The 19,526-nt window shown below is 43.9% G+C and overlaps 1 protein-coding gene across 2 annotated transcripts; it reads right to left on the bottom strand.

Moving 5' to 3' along the window:
• Nucleotides 1-10,021: 10,021 nt before the first annotated feature.
• PRNP (prion protein (Kanno blood group)) lies at nucleotides 10,022-18,998 on the bottom strand. Of its 2 annotated transcripts, none has more exons than XM_077116419.1 (2): nucleotides 18,915-18,998; nucleotides 10,022-11,064 (listed from the first exon to the last, which is right to left on the bottom strand). In XM_077116419.1, exon 2 carries the CDS (start codon nucleotides 11,052-11,054, stop codon nucleotides 10,278-10,280), a length of 777 nt encoding a protein of 258 aa, XP_076972534.1. In that variant the 5' UTR covers nucleotides 11,055-11,064; nucleotides 18,915-18,998; the 3' UTR covers nucleotides 10,022-10,277. The 2 variants fall into 2 exon arrangements, with proteins under 2 accessions (XP_076972534.1, XP_076972526.1); XM_077116411.1 differs by having other exon boundaries at nucleotides 18,911-18,982.
• Between the last annotated feature and the right edge of the window lie 528 nt (nucleotides 18,999-19,526).

A 19,526-nucleotide genomic window follows, 5' to 3' on the forward strand; every position in this document is an offset into this window, starting at 1 on the left:
AGAGGTTTATACCCTTGGGAGTCATGTCCCATGTTGGGGGGAGACAGTGAGACTCCTCAGCGTTTTAAAGTTCCTCCTTCAGCTGCCGCCTTTCCTTCCACCTCCGCAGCTTTTCTCATTGTCTGTGATGTGTTGTTTCAAAGTATAATTGACAAGTTGATCTGCAGTTTGTCTTTTCTCCCTAAGAAGCCAGAAAATGTCCAGAGAGAGACAAGCCTCCGCCAGGATGGGGAGGTTACCTGGGACAGGTGAGGGGTAGGGGATGATTTTCAGTCTCAGGAGAGACCCACAGCAGCGGGGTGGGGGTTGGGAGGGCAGAAAATCCAGATGCTAGCCCCTGCCCACCACTGGAGGCCCCACAGTCCCAGGAGCTGGAGGAGAGCCTTGGCCTTCGTTCTCTGATCTCAGGCACCCCCACCTCAGGCCCCGACAGGGTAATAGGTAGCCCTTCTGCAGCAGGCGGAAGCTGGCGCCACGGGGGATCTTCACGCCTGTGGGTGGGGTCTCAAGGCCCCTCTCACCGCGGTTCCGGTGGGTGCAGACCCTGCTTTGGCACTGCTGGAAATGCAGACTTCAATACGAATCCTTCCAAAATGTTATAAAGCAGAGTAAGCTAAGGTCCCACAGTTGCTTTGAATTCACAGGCGCGTGTTGGCATGTTAATTATTGGACTGCTAGAAATAGTCATGGGGGGCTCACAGCTGTGACAGCAGTGGGCAGAGGCTGATGACCCGGCTAGCCTCGAGCTCGGGGAGGGATGGGCACAGGCTGCGTTCAGTGGCAGAAAGTCCTGGCCGAGCCTCAGAGCTGATTCAACTGGAAAATGCAGACAGAGTGCTCTTCCTGGACTGCTGGCTGCAGAGACTAGATGTTGCAGGAGATAATACTGGGGGACCCAAGATTTTAAACGAAATGTTTATATGGAAGTATTACCTACATCAAAAAAGAGCTCATAAGTACACAACTTGACAAATGCTCACAAAGCGAACGCCCTTACCTAGCCAGCAGAGTATATTCCCAGGCCTCCAGGAGTATCCCTCACACCATCTTTCAGTACCCCCAGAGGTAGCCACTGCCCTGACTTCTAACACCCTGGCCAACTTCACCTGTCTTTTGCATTTTCCATCCACTGAATCATGCAATATGTTCTCTAGTGTGGCTGGCTTCTTTGCCAAACATTAATGTTGCTACAGACATCAATCCTGCCACGTGGAGTTGTTGTTTCCTAGTTCTTCTCTCTGCATAGCATTCGGCTGAACGGTGAGACCACAACGTATTTATCTATTCACCTCTTGATGGACACTGGGGTTCTTCCCAGTTTGGGGCTACTGTGAATAAAGCTCTCATGAAAATTCTTGGGCATGTCTCCTGGTGAACAGAAGCTGTCATTTCTGTTGGGCAAGTACCCAGGGTGGAAATGCTGGATGATGTCTGTGCAGCTGCAGTGAAATGGCCAGTTTTCATTGTTCAATCAGTTTAGACTCCCACCAGGTCCGTAGGGACTTGACATTTTGAAGGCTGCCCCAGGCCAGCCCCCCTGCACAGGAGGCCTCTTTTACCTCTTGCCTCTCCCCTGTAAGGTGTTGGATGGAGAACTTTTGGTGCCTCGTCTAGGCAAGTTCAACCAGTTGAACAAGTTACAATAGAGCTAAGAACAAAATATGAAGAAGCTTGAGGAAGATAAGGCCTAACTGTGTCTCATTAGTGGCGGCAGGTCTTAACCTGGAAGGGGACTGTCCATGGATAGAATTTGGGAGAGAAATGGAAAAACCACATCTTTATTTTCACTAACTTCTCCTTGGAATATAGCATTTCCTCCCTGAAGAATGCAGGCCACTAACCCCAGTAGCATTGGGCCAAATGGGGACCTTATCACCACTGGAATCACAGACTTTTTCATGTCACTGCACAGGTCAGGTGGCCAAGGGTTTGCCAGGGACTGAGGGGGCTCCAGGATGTGGGATCTTCATTGCTAAAACCAGTCTGGGGCAAGGTAGGACACATTGGTCACTCTAATTCCAGGGCTTGCATTTATTCTTATCACTGTGTCAGTACAATACTGATTAAAACCAGTTGTAGATCTTATTTAGTGAATTTAAAGCTATTTAAATTTAATGAGTTAAAATTTTTTAATAGCTATATTTCAGTATAATTGATTTTCTTTGCAAACTATGTCTTTTATTTTAGGCATTTAAAACATTATTCTGAAAAAAAAAAAAACAACATTATTCTGAGCAGAGTCCGTAAGCTTGACCAGACTGACAAAGGTGTTCATGGCGAGGATAGATATTTCAGCTGGGTCGTTTTTTATAAACAGGAGTTTGCCAAGTGGAGAAAGGGTCAGGGAAGGACATTTCAGGCAGAGGGAACAGCATGAGGAAAGGAATGGAAGCACCTTAGGAGTGATTCTAAGGTGAGAATTCTCGGTGAGTCTGAACACACCTTTTAAAATTAGATCTGGATAATAAGAATGGCAGTAAGCTGTAATTGCTATTTGTGAGCTATGAAACAGCCCCTTGGCCCACCTTGTCTGATGCATTATACCAGGCAAGTTCTATCAGAGTTTAGACCACTGCAGGGGAGGCCCTCGAAGAAGGTTTTCTGAAAGGAAGATAAGGAGGCGAAGTCTTGGGGGGATGTGAGGATTGGCAGAGTGTCTATTCTAGATGTGCTAATGGAGGGCAGGAGTGCCCCTGGGGAGGGGGGGAGAGAGAATTGACATCTTTGGTGTTCTCACGGATTTCTTCCACAACTTTTTCTGCCTTGCAAGCTTTTCCACAAACCTCAGCCTTGTGGTCCCGAGGAAGGGCTAACATTTTACTGAATAATGCATTCTCCTTTCCAGGTCTTCCCTGGGAGTCCAATCAGCTCAGCTTGGTTACACCTTCTCTAGCAGTTCAGAGACTGAGAAGGCAGGTCCAACATCCTTGATCTGAAGGGTAGACTGGATCCCCCTCCTCTTTTCTTAACTGCCCAGTGGAAACATTTCAGATTTTCCAAATGGACGTTGACTCCAACCTTCTCTGATCTCTTGATCCCAAGTGGAAGTGACGTGTAGTTTTGGTATGACACCGGGAAGGAAGATCAGGTGTAAATGTAGGTCAATGGAGCAGAAGCCAAAATGGCATATGCGTGATTCAGATGGGACATTCGATTCTTAAAGGATCTAGTGAGTCATCAAAACAAGAGCAAACCTGTCAAGGTGACTATGAAAGGATTGTCATGTGGGCAGTTACAGAACCCAAGACTCAGACAAGAGCTCCATTTGCAAGCCCTGGTATTCGTGACACACACTCTTTCCAAAGGAGCGCAGCACCTGTCAAGGGCATGTTTAAACTCATCTGCGCAATTTCCCTGCAAGGCAGACAAGGGATAGCTGGGGCCACCTCTACTGGGAGATTAGAGAAGATGGGAGAAACGCTGTCTTCTGGGGAAAAGGTCAATTTCCATTAGATGGATGGCAATGTGTTGACGTAGTCTGTGTGAAGAGTCATTTATAATCTCGTGGACAAGGCATTTGCTGGAAGCAGCACAAAAACTGTCACATGAAGCAATTTCCCAAGCCCCTGAGCATGTGTGAGTGCTTGATTCATTCATTTTTTCATCAAGATCCAAAGTTTTTTCTTGAGGAAACTCTGACATTTAACAATGGGTAAAGGGGGCTGGGCTTCTACCACATGTAGGTTACAAGCTTGTTTTCTTTGTAACGATTGTCAGTTCTTGGCCACCAGCAGGCCTTCCAGTATAACATATTACAGGAGGGGCAAACAAGCTTTAAACTCAGCCACTCTATGATTAAACATTGCTGTACTCCTTTTCACATTCCTTAACTTTATAAAGACCAAAGACTGTCATATTACTTTTTTTCAACTTTAATTCATTTTTTTTTTTAGCGTTGATTATGTGGCCAGAAAGGGCTTTGGGCTTAGTACTTATAAACATGGTGGACCCAACGCTATTAATGCTTCCAAAAAACAAAATCTGTGAGAAAAACGAGTGGGCAGAAAAGTTCTTAGATTAAATCCAATCTCCATGCCTTAGCCTCGCTTCACCTTCTCATCACTTTCATTCTCAGGTAAGTAATTCTATACTTACAAATATATATATCAGCTTCATGAGATATAATTCACATACCATGAACTTCATCCTTGTAAAGTATCCAATTCTGTAAAGTATGAGGAGTTGTGTTACCGTCACCACTTTTTAACTTCAGAACATTTTCGTCATTCCACAAAAAGAAACCCATTAACTATCACTCCCCTACTCCCCCACCCCCCCCACCCCCAGCCTTTCCCCTCTCCTTTCTGTCTCTGAAGGTTTGCTTATTCTGGACCTTTCATATAAATGTGGCCGTTTGTGTCTGGCTTTTTTTCACTTAATGTTTTCAAGGCTCATCCACGATGTTGCATGTATCAGAACTTCATTCTTTTTATGGCCAAATAATATTTTATTGTATGGTTAATATGGTTTTCTAATGAACCAGGTGTAGGCTGCCCTTCAGCCTGGAGGACACAATTACCCTTCCATTTTATATTGTGGTTTTACTTTCACAAACTGGGAGATAATAAAATAATGTTTCAGCTATCCAATTACTGTTGGGTGTAATTATGCCAAAAGTAAGACGGTGGCTTTCAACAGACATTTTCCATAGCTTTGTTGGATGGAATCAAACAGCCCGTGCTGGTTCATTGGTGAGTTCATCTCCTGGCAGCCTCTGGTAGTGTGCCAGGCCTACCTGGTTGAAATCAGAAGTGCAGCAGTGCGACAATGAATCTTGTCTATAGGAGGCAGCGGGAACTATGCTATAAAAATTCTCAAAGCTGAGAATGGTCTCATGAATGAATCATTCATTCATTCTTTTCTTCATGCATCAGAGGTCCACAGCTGTTTCTGGAGGAACGGTTATTTCTACCTGATGGCTCTGATATCTACAAGTTGGCTTTCAGGATTGCTGACCCTTCCACCAGGTACCATGTGAAGTCATCAAAGTTCCCTGAAGCTGGTGCCCTGCAGAGGTGTCCAGAGGCACCATTTAAATAGGCCATGAATTGTGTACAGAGCACCCCAGGACTAGGACTTCTATATCAAACCCTTATTGGAGGTGGGAAACCCTCCTTCTGGGTTAGTCTGGTCCACAGCTATAGCCTCACTGTTTAATGCTGTAAATGACAAACCCATTGTGTGTCAGTCACCTCCTGGGAGGCAGTGTAGAGAAAGAGGTCTTCAAATTGGTTTGGAAGAAATAGCCACTTACAACACTGGAATCAAAGGAGATTTAGAGACATTAGAAGAAAGGAGGAAAAGATGGCAGTGGTTAGAAAAATAAAATATAGTCTCCCTTCTCATTAGGTTCTTTGGTCTGAGGTTAGACAATGGGCAAGGCCAGCTGGCACTTAGCCCTGAGGATTAGAATCTTGGAGATCTCCTCAGTGGCATCCCCCCTCCCTGCTGGCTTTGGGTGCTTGGCAAGTTGAGCTTGAGCCATAAAAAACCTGAATGGACACATTCCATGCTTGGGCAGCCACTGAGAGCGGGAGGATGGGCATGCCTAGAATTAGGCATTTAGCAGCAGGAAAAAAGGGGATTTTGCTGGCTTTCCAAAGCATCCACTGAATTACAGCTAACACTCACTGTTTTATGTTAATTAATCATAATCAGCAAAAACCTAAGCCAGGTGAGTTTTTTAATGTATTTGTTTCAGGGGAGGGGAGGAACATTAGTTCACTTAGAGTTTTGGTTCTTCATAGGTATGAACCGAAATAAACAAATTTGGTTGATCATTAAATGCTTCACTGTGTGTCAGCCAAGGGGACATGGAGGTTGGATTTTAGGGACTGTATCCAGAATCCCTACTTGCTTTGTAATGGGCACTACTAGGTAGGTTCCTTTGGCAATACTAAGGTGGAGTGGTGGGTGGAGCCCCAGGCTATATGAGGGCACAGGGCAATCTTAATTATCAGAAGCCTGGGCAGTGTATGGATGTAGAGTGTCCACAAGGCCCTTGCAGTCCTGGGAATGTCTTTGAATGGTGACATTCAAAGAGTGACATTACATGCTGCTATGCTATTTCTAGAAAGCTTGTATAATCACCCAGGAAGGACAAGGAAAATGGGATCCTATAAGGTTTTCTAAAGTGCTTGAGTATAGTAATGGAGCTAAGGGATGGTGTCTTTGCCCATCACAAGAATTAAGATTAAGACTTTGGTTTTTTAGAGGAGGGAGGAAGGTGGGATTTTCTGAAACAGCTAGGGGGCAAAGGACCCCTATCCTCAAGTATCCTGGTGGCCTCAAGCCTGGGGTCTCCAGCAGGGGGTCACCCAAGCTCTGGAGGACCACGGTTTCATTGGAGGGGCCACTATCTGTGGACACTCTTTGGGCTTTTGATGAAGTATTAGTGCAAGAGGGGCATGCACAGGAGTGACAGAGTTTCTGGCCAGGGTAGGTAGCATGTGATATCAAGTTGGCTTTCAGGATTGCTGACCCTTCCACCAGGAACCATGTGAAGTCATCAAAGTTTCCTGAAGCTGGTGCCCTGCATAAGTCCAGAGGCACCATTTAAATAGGCCATGAATTGTGTACACAGCACCCCAGGACTAGGACTTCTATATCAAACCCTTAAATTCTCACAAACTAAAGGCAAAGAGTTTCCCACAATGTTCTTTGGGGGAACATACCAGCTGTATGAACTTGGGCAAATGGCAGGATGTCTCTGGACCATCAGGTTCCTAAAATGGGATTGTTGTGAAGATCAAATGAGAGCATGTATGCCACGTGTCTGCCACAGAGCCTGATACACGAAACACTCTTAAAACCTGTACTTTAGTCTGAGGAAACACTATAGCTGTGGCCCCTAAAGACATATTGGCCAGGTTACCACACCATCAAGGATTTAAAAGGAATAGTTACTGATCTTTTTCTCATTATAAAAATATTTGGTCAATGTAAATTCTTTAGAAAACATAGAAACAATACAGAAGATAAAAATCACCTATCATCCCACCACCCAGCAATAACCAGTTAACATTAAGACACATTTCCAGGATATTGTCTGTGCATTTAAAGATTTTGTTTCATAAATTTGGATATACTGTCCTTATAGATTCATAGTGATTTTTACTTAAAATTATATGCACACTTCCCCTTGCAGTGAATAACTTTTCTAATGTAGGATTTTTAGTGGCTGTGTAGCATTCCACTGAATGGACAATTGGTTGCTTTTAGGTCAGGTCTTAGAAGTAAGTGCTAACAAATTCTCGGTGGAAGCAAAGACTGCTGTCATCTGACTGGTATGAGTCTTTAGATTTGGGCACATACTACAAGAAATTTCAGCAGCACCTGTCACTTTCTACACGTTCATCTAAAAGGCGTTTGGGAGTATGGGTGTGCGTGGAGGAACTGGGCGTGGGGAAGAATGCGAGGAGTGGCAGCCAGGGGTGGTGAGTTGGGTGGGAGGCACCAGTGTGAAAGCTGGAGGGACCTCAGAAGGAAAGGGGTGAGCTGGAACTTGACACAACCAGCCTGGCCTTCTCAAGAACGACTCTGGGGACATTTGTGAAAAAATGCCTTTATGGCAAAGCCTTCAGTGATTTCCCTGCTAAGCTTCGGGGGTAGGACTGCCTTGAATATTAGCAGGGCCTGGAGGAAGCATCCAAATGGAGACCTACAGCCCCTGGGAGGCCTTCTCTTCCCACTCTGGTTCCATCCTGCACCGCCAAGGGTCTCACGTTCAGATGTAGACACCCAGGCCTACATGTGCCAGCTCTCTCTGTAGCCTCCTGCCCCCAAAAGCCACCCTTTGTCTACCTTTCAAACACTGAAGCGTGTACACCTGTGGCCTGCTCCATCTGTGGCAGGATGGACAGAGAAGAGGCCTGCACGGGTCCTAGACACTGGCTAATGGCTTTTTAAATGAGTGATACTTTTGAGAATGTATATGCCATTTGTTTCAACAATATTGTGAATTATGGGGTTTCAGGCTGTTGATTTCTATCTTTCCTTTCTTAATACACGGTTGATCCTCTAATTACTGCAGGATATTGGTATTTGCTAAGTACTGTGATTCCAATCACTGTCACTCACTTAAGCTTACTTCCTGCCTTTAGTAAATTATTTGTGGAATACCTCTGCCAAGGACCTCTATGATCATCTTAGCACTGGTGCCTCACACCTAGAAAGGAGGCAGGAAACATGCAGAATGAGTTAAAAGATTGTGACAAATGAAAACGGTGCTAAATTTCAATCTGAAGAGATGATTCCCACTAGGGGCTCATGGGACCTGAGTTAGAGGAACTTAAGTTTTATTTTAATAAAAACAAAACAAAACAAAAACAAAAAAACACCTTACGTTTCCTCTTGATAAAAACAACAACAAAGAAATCCCTTCTATTTCCACATGTAGGAAAAAAGCTTCCAGCATGCAAGGACTGTGTACTTTCTGCTGTGATGGTCTGTTTTTGTATTTATCCAGTGCAAAGCACATTTATGATACTTGTGGAGAAAATGAAGAGGCAGCAGTATGTGGCTGGAAAGTAAAGGTAAGGGTAGCATCATGGAATATCAGCCGTCACCTGCGGTGTGAGAACTGAGAGGGGCACTTTGCTCAGATTAACCCCCACGATGAGCCTGCAGAGAATGGACAAGCCCGAGTGAAAACTATGGCCAACATGCCAGAAGACGCTCATTTGAGCTCCTGTTTAATTTTAGGCAGATAGTAAACATTTATAAATTTTGTACACATCAAAACAAGTTCATGCAAAGTTACAAATATAGAAAATATAAAGTACATGCATATTTCAAAGACCAGTTAATGGTGTCCATTTTGGACTTTTATACAAAACTATTCAGTGCACATTGTAAGCCCAAGACCACGCAAAAAGATTTCCCACATATTAAGTATTAACATCTTACAAAAAACAGTTAATGCATTAGATACTTAAGTTAATGCTCTAAACAAATCTTCTGCTTGTCATATGCTATATATATATTTTTACATAGAATATCCACAGTGCAAGCAAATTACATTGCAGAATAGTAGTAATATATCTATGCTAGGTGACAATAGTGAACAATTCAGGGAATCATTTTACCTTACTTAAATAACATTAACATTTTTTCCACTTTCAATGGATCATATGCATATCATCTCTAACCTGAAGTACTCTTAGACCATCTGCCTATTTTTTGATTCAAAAGCCAATTACAGAAACTAAGACCTTGACCTAGTTCTGATTATTGAGTTATGAGACAGTAACAAAATTGCAAATATTTTGCTTTGTATACCAACCACTTATTCATTACATAATCCTCTATGATAATCCTGCTTTTAACAGCTGCAGCTTTCTCATGATAAAACCTCCTGGCTTCAACCAAACATGTTAACAACTATTCAGGTTTCCAGGTAAATGAACAAAGGAGAGCTGCCTTCAGTGTCTAGAATCTAATTTAATTTTTGCTGCCTTAATCACCTATAGTTTATGTTACTGTAGAAAGGAATGCTACATGTAGATACTGTAAACATCCAAAATGGGAGACTGCCTCCTACAGATCCCAAAAGCCTTTTATATACAGTAGATTCATTCCCTGTGAAAATGTCCCCTGGTCAGAGAACTATTGTTGCATGAATATTTACTCTTGATGCAACAGCTGCAGTGTGTTCTGTACCACAACATGCAAAGGACAGGAACGCCCCTTCCCGCCCCCTGCCCCAGGCTGAGCCCACAGTCTAAGAGCTAAGGATTTCTAATTTTTTTTTTTCCTGAATGTATATCATGTGGCCTCCTTCCAGATCTGGCGGAAATGCTGTTTGAGCAAGAAAGTGCAGTCAGGTTTTCTTAGAACAGATTTCTAAAAATTTTCCAGATTGCTATGAAGTCGCTGCTAAACTGGGACATGAGTTTACTGGATTCTAGCTGTGGAAGGCCTGGAGATCTTTAGCCATTTAAAAACTGTTTTGTCTAGTCTCACTAGACAAAAAAGAAGCCTACACCAACCAAGAATTATTTGCTGTTATAGCCTTATCAGCTTGGTATTAGCATCAACCTGTTTTTTTTTTTTTTAGTTTCTAGCATCAACCTATTAAGGACTCGACCAAAGGCGGCTTGAATAAATAGCATCCTGTGTCTACATTTCCCAGTGCCCATCAGTGCCAGGTGAATTAACCTATGGGTGACAAAGAGAGAAGCCAGAATGAGACACCACCACTAAAAGGGCTGCAGGTAAATACCCCCTCTCCCAACGTGGTAAAAACCAAAGAGACGGGGCAAATGGGAAGACTTTACTCATCCAACTATCAGGAAAATGAGGAAAGATATGAGCAGGCCCACAGGAGGGGAGAAGAGGACTGTGCCCGACCCTCCATGGAAATAAGCAGCCTGGGACTCCCTCTGGTACTGCGTGATGCACATCTGCTCGACCACACGCTCCATCATCTTGATATCGGTCTCGGTGAAGTTCTCCCCTTTGGTGGTGGTGGTCACCGTGTGCTCCTTGATGGTGATGTTGACACAGTCATGCACAAAATTATTCTCGCTGCTGTACTGGTTCACGGGCTTGTAGTACACTTGGTTGGGGTAACGGTACATGTTTTCTCGGTAGTAGCGGTCCTCATAGTCATTGCCAAAATGTATGAGGGGCCTGCTCATGGCGCTCCCCACCAGGTAGCCACCGAGGCCCCCCACCACTGCCCCGGCTGCGGCAGCTCCCGCCACGTGCTTCATATTGGTTTTCGGCTTACTGGGCTTGTTCCACTGACTGTGGGTGCCACCTTGACCCCATCCGCCACCACCATGAGGCTGGCCCCATCCACCGCCAGCGTGAGGCTGGCCCCATCCACCGCCAGCATGAGGCTGACCCCAGCCACCACCAGCGTGGGGCTGACCCCAGCCACCACCCTGGGGTGGGTAGCGGTTGCCTCCAGGACTCCCCTGCCCCGGGTATCGGCTTCCCCCAGTGTTCCATCCTCCTCCAGGCTTTGGTCGCTTCTTGCAGAGGCCCACCTCACTCCATGTGGCCACAAAGAGAACCAAGATCCAGCAGCCCAAGTGGCTTTTCACCATGATGGCTGATCTGCAAAAAGAAGTGGATGTCAGTGTTGAAACCTAGAGCGGCTGCTTTTGCTGCATAATGAATGAATGAATGAACAAATAGCAATCATGCTGGATTCCTCAGTTATAAATGCCCTTGATATGCTGCACTTCTACTCACAGCATGTGAAAGGTTAGCGAAGCTCTTTCTCTTCCAAGGACAAGTTTGACCTATATTAATTTCTAGTTCTGCTTCCTGGAAACCCGATAAGTGCAATGCTGGCAACACTGCTTATGGTAAAAATAATTGCTGATTGGCAAATTGCATCTGGACTGGGAAAACTGAAAATGAAAAATATCTGGTTGGTTTGCCATTGCTTTGAGCTTTTCAGTAGTTATTTCACCTGGGCATGTCCTTGGGGGACTCTGGAAGCAGCTATCAGACTATTATAAGGGATCCCCGCTCCTGTGGGGCACAGGGCTTCTATGCTCAGGGGAACCCTTTGTCCACCAACATGGATCTCATTCCCTAGCCCAGAGCAGTCGCTTGTGGGGGCTGGGGGTGGAAACAAGGTCCTGGTTGCGGCGTGAACTTATGCAAGGACAAGGACTCCCCCTGCTGGAGAGGAACTTCTGGGTAAGCTGAGCCAAGTGTGGCCCATGGACGTCCTGTGAAGTCTACTGTCTAGTTAGGAAGACCCTGGGTGGGCACTACAATAATTAAATAACTGTAATTAGAGTAAACTAATTAATAATTATTTATTAATGTTGTCCTTCCTCTGCAGGAATGTAAGGAGAGGCCAGGGCACTGCCTGGTACTGAGCAGCATATGATAGATGTTTATGAGAAAGAATTAATGTCCCCTACATGCAGAAATGCCAAGAACTTCCTCAAAGGGATTCTCAATATAATTTCATTGGAAATAGGAACTATCAAGTATTTTGCAAGCTCACTTGTAAATTCATCTCAATCTCTCTCTTTGTATGCATCCAGGTATGTAACCGTACCCGAGGTGGGGTAAGAAAGGCAGTCACTCAGCTCTCTGATGAGTTTCAGTTCGGCATTTACTGTTTATAAGTAACTTATTTTCTTCTAATTTTTAGTACAAAAGAAACAGTCATCTAACAGGGCTAGTGTAGTTCAAGAAAAAAAAAAACTCACCTGGATGACAGTTCATGACCCTTTGTGGAATCTACATTTGGCAAAGTAAAAATCTCCTTTCAGATTAAAGATCTTATTAGCCTGCGCGTTCCGGTCCAAAGAGAGATCAAACTGTCGTCATGTGTCATTACATGCCATACTACATAAGATGGTAAGCCCCTAACACTGATGTTAGTTTTGTCCCCAGTAAAAGGACAAATAAAAGTGGCCTCAAATATCAGAAAATGAGTTTTTACATCCTTCAGAGCTAAACATTAAGTTGGGGAACATTTATAGGAAGAATTGCTAAACCAACGAATGAACTGATACTGTTTATTCTTCTACCACTATTAAAATCAGACGTGCTGTCTTGGTGGTAAAAAATTAAAATACATTTATAAGTTATAAATAGAGTTAAGTTAGATCAGGCTAACTAGGATTTCTGGAGACTCTTTTGGGTAGGGATCCTGGGACGTGCTGACTGGCCTTTCTTGCACTCCGCATTTCCGAGCACCCCAGTTTTTTGCAGGCCTGCCTCCCTAGGCACCCCTCCACTTTCTCATGGGACCCAGCTCACACACTTGTGTTCAAACACCTCAGGGAACTGAACTGGAGGATTATTATTATTACCTTAGTTAACAACTCCCAATCCGAAGGGTTTTTATGACAACTTTTTCATTCACCCCTGTGGAGAGCCAAACCTAGTCAACACCTGGGAGTTATTCTTGAATTTTCTCTTTCACACCATGTATTAAATCTATCATACCAATCCTATCAGTCTACCTTGACAATAAATCCCAAATCCCACATTTTCCAACACTAGATCCTGGCTGAAGACTCTACCATTTCTCGCCTAGCCTCCCAGCTTCTTCCTTTGTCTGCATCATGTTCTCCATTCTGCAGCCCGAGGGAGCCTTTTAATATACAGGTTACATGGTGCCACCTCCCCTGCCCCCTAACTACCCAAATGTTGCTCTTTCATACTTAGGATAAACACCAAAGTCCTGACTATGCCAATTATACCCGACAAGACCTGGCTCCAGCTGCATTTTCCTACCTCTGGGCCTTCTCACCTGCTATTCCCACTATCAGGAAGGCTCTTCCTTCAGTTAATCATAGGGCTCGTCTGCTCCACTGTCAGCTCAGAGGGGCTTTTCATACCACCCTCCCTAAATCAGCACCCCTATACTATCCCCTTACTACATTTATCTCCAGGGCAATTATGGCTACTTGATACATTATCACAGGCTTATCCTTCATCTCTTCCACTGGGATGTAAGCTCCCATAGGGCAGAGGTTTGTTTTGGTCACAGCTGTGTCCCTAGCGCTTAGAATGGTGCCTGACTCAGATACGCAGAAAAAACGCTGAATGAGTGAATGAGTATGAAAACATCTCTAAGAAAGCATAAGAAAAAAACTAAAATCGTTATCTAAAGAGAACCATATTTATTTACAAAGCATTCAAGACATTCTGTTAAACACTTTATAATGGTTAACAGCTATTTGAGGAATAGAAGAAAATGTCTGTAACCTGATAAGGGCTATATGACAAAAATAGCAACCACTTCAGGATAAGTTTTAGAGGCATTCCCTTTAAGAGTAGGAAAAGAAAAGGGTGTGCCCCCTCTCAGGACTAGAGGCTGTGCCAAATGCCAAGTGCAAACAAGAAACAGGTACTTGAATTGGAATGAAAGAGCTTAAGCTGTCGTCATTTGCATTAATGTGATTGTCTACGTAGAAAACCCAACAGAATCAACAGGAAATATGAGAACCAATACTAGAGTCCAGCAAGGTTGTGGGATAAAAGATTAGCCTATAAACGTCAGTAGCATTTCTCCATTTCAGCAATAACTGACTAGGAAAAAAAAATGATTTAAAAAATAAGTTATTCACAATTGCAACTAAGCTTTAAGGAACTGACTTAATTGAGAGAAGAGAAACTCTCGACAGGGACAAAAACATTACAACTCTAAAGAGCACAGAGGATGATCTAAAAAAAAGGAAAGGCATTCCATGGTCTTGGTTGGAACAACTTAGTATTATACAAACCTATGGTTTCAATAAAATGCCAACCAAAATTCTAGTTGAATTTTTTTGAAGAGCTCAATAAGATACCATTTATTCTAAACTATACTTGGACAAATTGATGTCCATGGACAGCAAAGCCACCTTTAGAAAGGAGGAGTAGACGGGTTTATGTAATCAAGAGAAGTGATCACAAGCCGAAAGCCTATCCCTCTCTTAATTGAAAGAGAAAAGTGGTCCTGTTAATGCAGGAAACAAGACAAGAAACAAGGCATTGTTGTTATTTTAAATTGTTCTGGAAATTCTAGCCAAGTATAATTTTCTATCTGGAAAATTCAGGAAAATCACTCCCAAATATCTAGCTCATTAGAGGTGGCTGCTTTTGAAATCAATATATATAAAAAAATCAGTGATCCTCTAACTGAGTTATAACTAGATAGAAAATTTATGGGGTGGGGGGGGGACATTCCATTCACAATGGCAATTAAAAATTAAAACTATCCAGGATTTAATCTAAAAATAAAAAGTGGGGCTTCTATGGACAACACTATAAAACTTTACTGAGAGACACAGAAGAGAGAGACATACCACATTTTTTTGGAAGAAAAAACCAATATTGAAAGATTATCATTTTACCCCCAAATAATTCATAAAGTCAACACAATTTCAGTCACAATTCACAGAGTTAATTAAAAAAAAAATATATATACACACATACATGCACTAAATATTAAAAAGATTAAGGAAATGTTTGAAAAAGATAATGCAGGGGGCACTTGCTCTGCTAGATATTAGAATGTATTATAAAGCAACAATAAATACGATAATGTGGCATTGGTACATGAGCAGAATGACAGAGCAATGGAACTCGAGGGAAGGTACAAAAAAGTCAGTGGTTATCACATTGATCCTTATTCCCATTTATAGATGATGATAAAGAGTCAGGAAAGAACGGTCCAAAGTGGGGGAGCTGGGATCCAAATACAGTAAGCAAAACCTTCCATTCTACTGAGAAACACGCTGGAGCCAGAATATATTACAGCTTTAAATTTAATTTAAATTTAAATTTAATTGGAAAGGCAAGGATCAAATAATGATTTTGGTCAAATAGTGATCAAATGGTGCCTACCCGCCATTCCACGGATACTGCCCCTACCCCCGACCCCTACCCCAGGAGAACTTCTTGTTCTTTCTTGAACTAAGTAGAACTCATTTGTCATACTTTAATCTTTTCTTAAAGAATCTGATAAAAGTTGTACAAAATTTACACCGAGTTTTGGGGTGGGGGTTTCTTGCTGCGTGCTGAGGCCCATCTCTGGATTGAGAAAGACAAAGGGTCCTCCTTCTGGCCCAATGTCAGAATTACCTGAAGAGCTTTTAAAAACCAACACTGCTGGAACCTAACCCAGGTCAACAGCCTGAGTGTCTAGCAACAGGTTTTGGGACTGTACAAACGTTCCAGGGAATTGCACTACTTGTCAGTCTTGGGAACTACGTTTTCAGAAGCTTAACAATTCACATTTTATGATGCTTTTCACAAAAGGGCACATTTTCCTTGAATGCACAATATTGCAACAATAAGAAGTAGAATACAAAAAAAAAAGGATACCAGGATTGTTTAACAAATTGAGGGAAAAAATCTCCCAAACACAGGAACTGCTGCAACACACTGTTCTCTCAAGCATTATTTTATAATGCTCTGGCAGTCAGTGGGTTAGATACTGACACGTTCTGAATGTTTAATAGGCAACAGTTCACAGCCAGGGAAAAAGAAATAAGATCCAAAATGCGAGAATGGAATAGGTAAGTTAAAACTATAGTTTAGAAAACCTTTTGCCTTGGTTTTTATCAGTTGGTTGATAGTCATGCTCAGTGATATAGAAATATTTGTTATAGGATTATTGTTGTTTTCTGCTTTTATTACTTCTAAAATGATTGCTCTCTTATGTAATTCAACATAATTCTAGGAAAGAGGTGTGGTCCTTTCTCTGCAAAATCAAGCTGCCTTTACCGATCAATGATGATGTAATAGGCTTGAGTTATATATAGACCTCAATGGCCTCTTGGGCAAGGGGTTGTGAGCACAGCCTGTCCCAACCCTCATTTCCAGTGGCAGCTGGTGACTTTTAACCACTACAAGACCACAGAGATTCTAGGCAGGGCATGTACAATCTGTCGTTGCTCAGCTAAGCTGGATCTGTGCCTCCAGGAAGACAGAATGCTTCAACCTGGCTGAAACTGTTCATTTTGAAATATATTCAGAAGCCCTTAAAATCCAAAAAGTAGAATTGATAAATAAATATAAGAAACGATTCTTAAAAAAATACATATATAAATCAATAAACCACTAATAAATCTATTCAAGAAAAAACCAGAGTATTTGAAATAGGAAAAGAGGCTGCCTAAAAATGTTTTAAAATAATGAGGAAGCATCATGCACAACTGTTTCTAAATTTGAAAGCTAAGGGAATGATTTTCTACAAAAATATAAAATCAAAACTATAAAATAATTAACCTCTTTACTTCTCACCTAAAGGAAAGGAAGGATACAATGATGAAACATGTAAAGAACTGATAATTCCCAAATAAATTGTTCTAAAACAAAGAAATTGATAAGTGACCCAATTTATTCTATGAAGCAACCCCCCTGAAGATTTTCTCCCTTTTTCCCTCACACAGGAAACTGTGGGTCTGTTCCATTTTAAGAATTATTTTTTATAATTCTTAAATATTTTTTAAAATTACATTATTTTAAACGTGAAATATTTTTAAAAATTAATTATAGTAAAAGTACTGTATCAACAAAAAGAAAATTAAAATCTATAATTTCTGTTAAAATATTTTTCTTGTGCTTTTTTCTCTTTCAAATTTTTCAGATATACATCATGTGTAAGTAGACAGCTTAGTAACCTGTACTTTGACATCTCAGTTTCTTCTATATACAACAGGCTTCATAAGCATGATTTCTGATGGTTACATAATGTTCCTTTCAGGTATTAAGCCATGATTTTCTTAGCTACTGTCCTACCTGTTATACATTTAGGTTATTTCCCAGTTCTAATTTTAGATCAAGTTGCCTGAAAATGTGCCTGCATATGCGCTTGCTGTTGTTTGTTTCTTCCGTTGCAGGTAAATTCCCAGGAGTGGAGTTCCAGGATCTAACTTCTTATAAAGTGTCACCCAACTGCTTAATGAAGGGTGGAAACGGATTCTGTGTCATCAATGGGTGTGAATAGGAAAAAGAATAGATACATATATACTAAGGGATCGGTTTTACATGGATGGTGAAAGTTTAACTCTGCAACAAATCTGGAAGTGGGTGAAACGTCCTCCATTTTGAGAATGGACAAAAGGAAGATCAGGAAATCAAATAAGATGTCCAAAGTCATGAGTTAATGCAAAGCCATCTTTCTAACCCCCAAGTCCTGCCTGTCACCTCCCTGTACCCTTCAACAGGTAAGTTTCAGGGCAACCGTCCGGAAGAGGTTGCTGTTAATATTACTGTTATTGTTTGCTTAATTTAAAAGATGTAAAACAACCTACATTTGCATTAGTATCCTATAGATAACTCATTTCACCAATTACCTATTATAACCTTGATATTTTCCTCTCACAGCTATGAAAACCACTGTTATATAAAAATGATATGCAGATAACATCCTAGTTCCCTGCTTTCTTTTTATTTCTAACTCTTTTTCACTGTGAGAGCTTCTCAGTGTTCGTGTAAAGAGGATTTTGCATCTGATTTTTTTCCTTCCTTCAAATCTGAGGTAGTCGATTCTTTCCGAGATCTGACATTCTAATTTAATTTTCTGTTTTTTTCTTCAAATACGATTTGCAAAAAACCTTTCCTCCTACTCTGCAATTTTTTCTTATGGAAAAGGGAAACGTCTCAAATGTTCAGTATGTGATTATTTGAGAGCCGCCGGGCCGGGTGCCTCCCGCAGGGCCCTCCATCGCCAGCTACTCTTCTGCAAAGGGGCAGAAAAGAACGCGAAAAGCGGGGCTAGCGCGACCTCCCTGCACCCGGGGCCGGCCCGGGCCACCAGGCCATAGCGCTCCGACCCCGGCCCGCCGGCGTGGAGGGAGAGGCCGCCGCAGACCGCCCCTCGCCGGGACCTGGAGAACCGCCCCCCCCCCCCCCCCCCCCCGCCAGGTAAGGCCGGGTCGCGTGGGTGGAGGGCGGCCCAGACTCCCAGCAGTGCGAACCCGGAGCTTCTGCCAGCAGCCCGCGGCGCGCTCTCGGGACATCGCGGAGGGCCTGGCCTCGCCGAGAGGGGGCCCGGCCCCGACCCCGGCCCCGGCCCCGGCCCGTAAGCTCCAGCCGGCGGGGAGCCGGGCCCCTCCTGGGATGGCTCCGCCGCCGCGTCAGCGCGGGCGGTGGGCGCCCGGGCCCGCGAGCGTCCCAACCCCCGCCCTGCGGCCCCGCGGCGTCGGCCATGAGACGCCCTGGGGACCCCCGACGACCCCGGTTCGGAGTGAAAAGGGCCTGCCGAACCGTCCAGAGTGAGTCCAAGCGGCGTCATCCGAAAGGAAGCCAGCAGGCCGGGGCAGGCCTGGGACGCGCCCCTCACGGTCAAGGGCTGCCTCCCGCGCTCAGCGGCCGTAGCCTCCGCGCCTCGGCCTCCGGGACCCCGGCGCTCCCACGGGCCGCCCCGCGCCGCCTCCCAGCTCTCTGAACCCCCGCCCCCCCGCAGGCGCCCGAGGGCTACGGGGCTCTTTACCTGCCTCGGTCCGGAGCTGAGGAGAGGTAGCTCGCAGCGCCGCGGCTGTCAGCGACTGGCGCGAGGGGCGGGCGCGCGCGGAGCAGGGCCGGGGCGAGGGCGGAGCTGCAGGGGGCGGGGAAGGGAGGCGGCGGCGCTCGCGGGCAGAGGTCGGCGCTGGGGCCAATGGACTCGCGCACCCACCCGGAGCCGCCCGGCCAGCTTTACGTGTGAGCCTGGCGGCCCTCCCGACCCCGGCCGCGGGTCTGAGTCATCGGAACATGAGTTGGGATTCGTTTCAACACCTGCATCAGCTGCCTGACGTTGCTCACTGACTGTAAAAAGTCATCTTTAAATGGGAAATTCGGCCCCCAACCCTAGCTCTCTTGTTACGTAATGGAGAAAATCAAAGATCAGGGAATGAGAAAGTAATTTCTGGAATTTTGGTAGCTAGAATTTTCTAAAGAGGAAAAAAATGCGTCTCTAGATTGAGTTCTATATTAAGAACTTTTACATAAACCCATAAAATTTGAAGACTGAATGGAAATTGGCAGTCACCCTGTTTCTTCAATTACTCTTATTGTATGCGAAAGAGGCGATTTAGAGTATTGATAAATTCACCAATGAAAAAAACGCC

The sequence above is a fragment of the Tamandua tetradactyla genome, chromosome 1 (genome assembly GCF_023851605.1).
Source record: "Tamandua tetradactyla isolate mTamTet1 chromosome 1, mTamTet1.pri, whole genome shotgun sequence".
Taxonomy (NCBI): domain Eukaryota; kingdom Metazoa; phylum Chordata; class Mammalia; order Pilosa; family Myrmecophagidae; genus Tamandua; species Tamandua tetradactyla.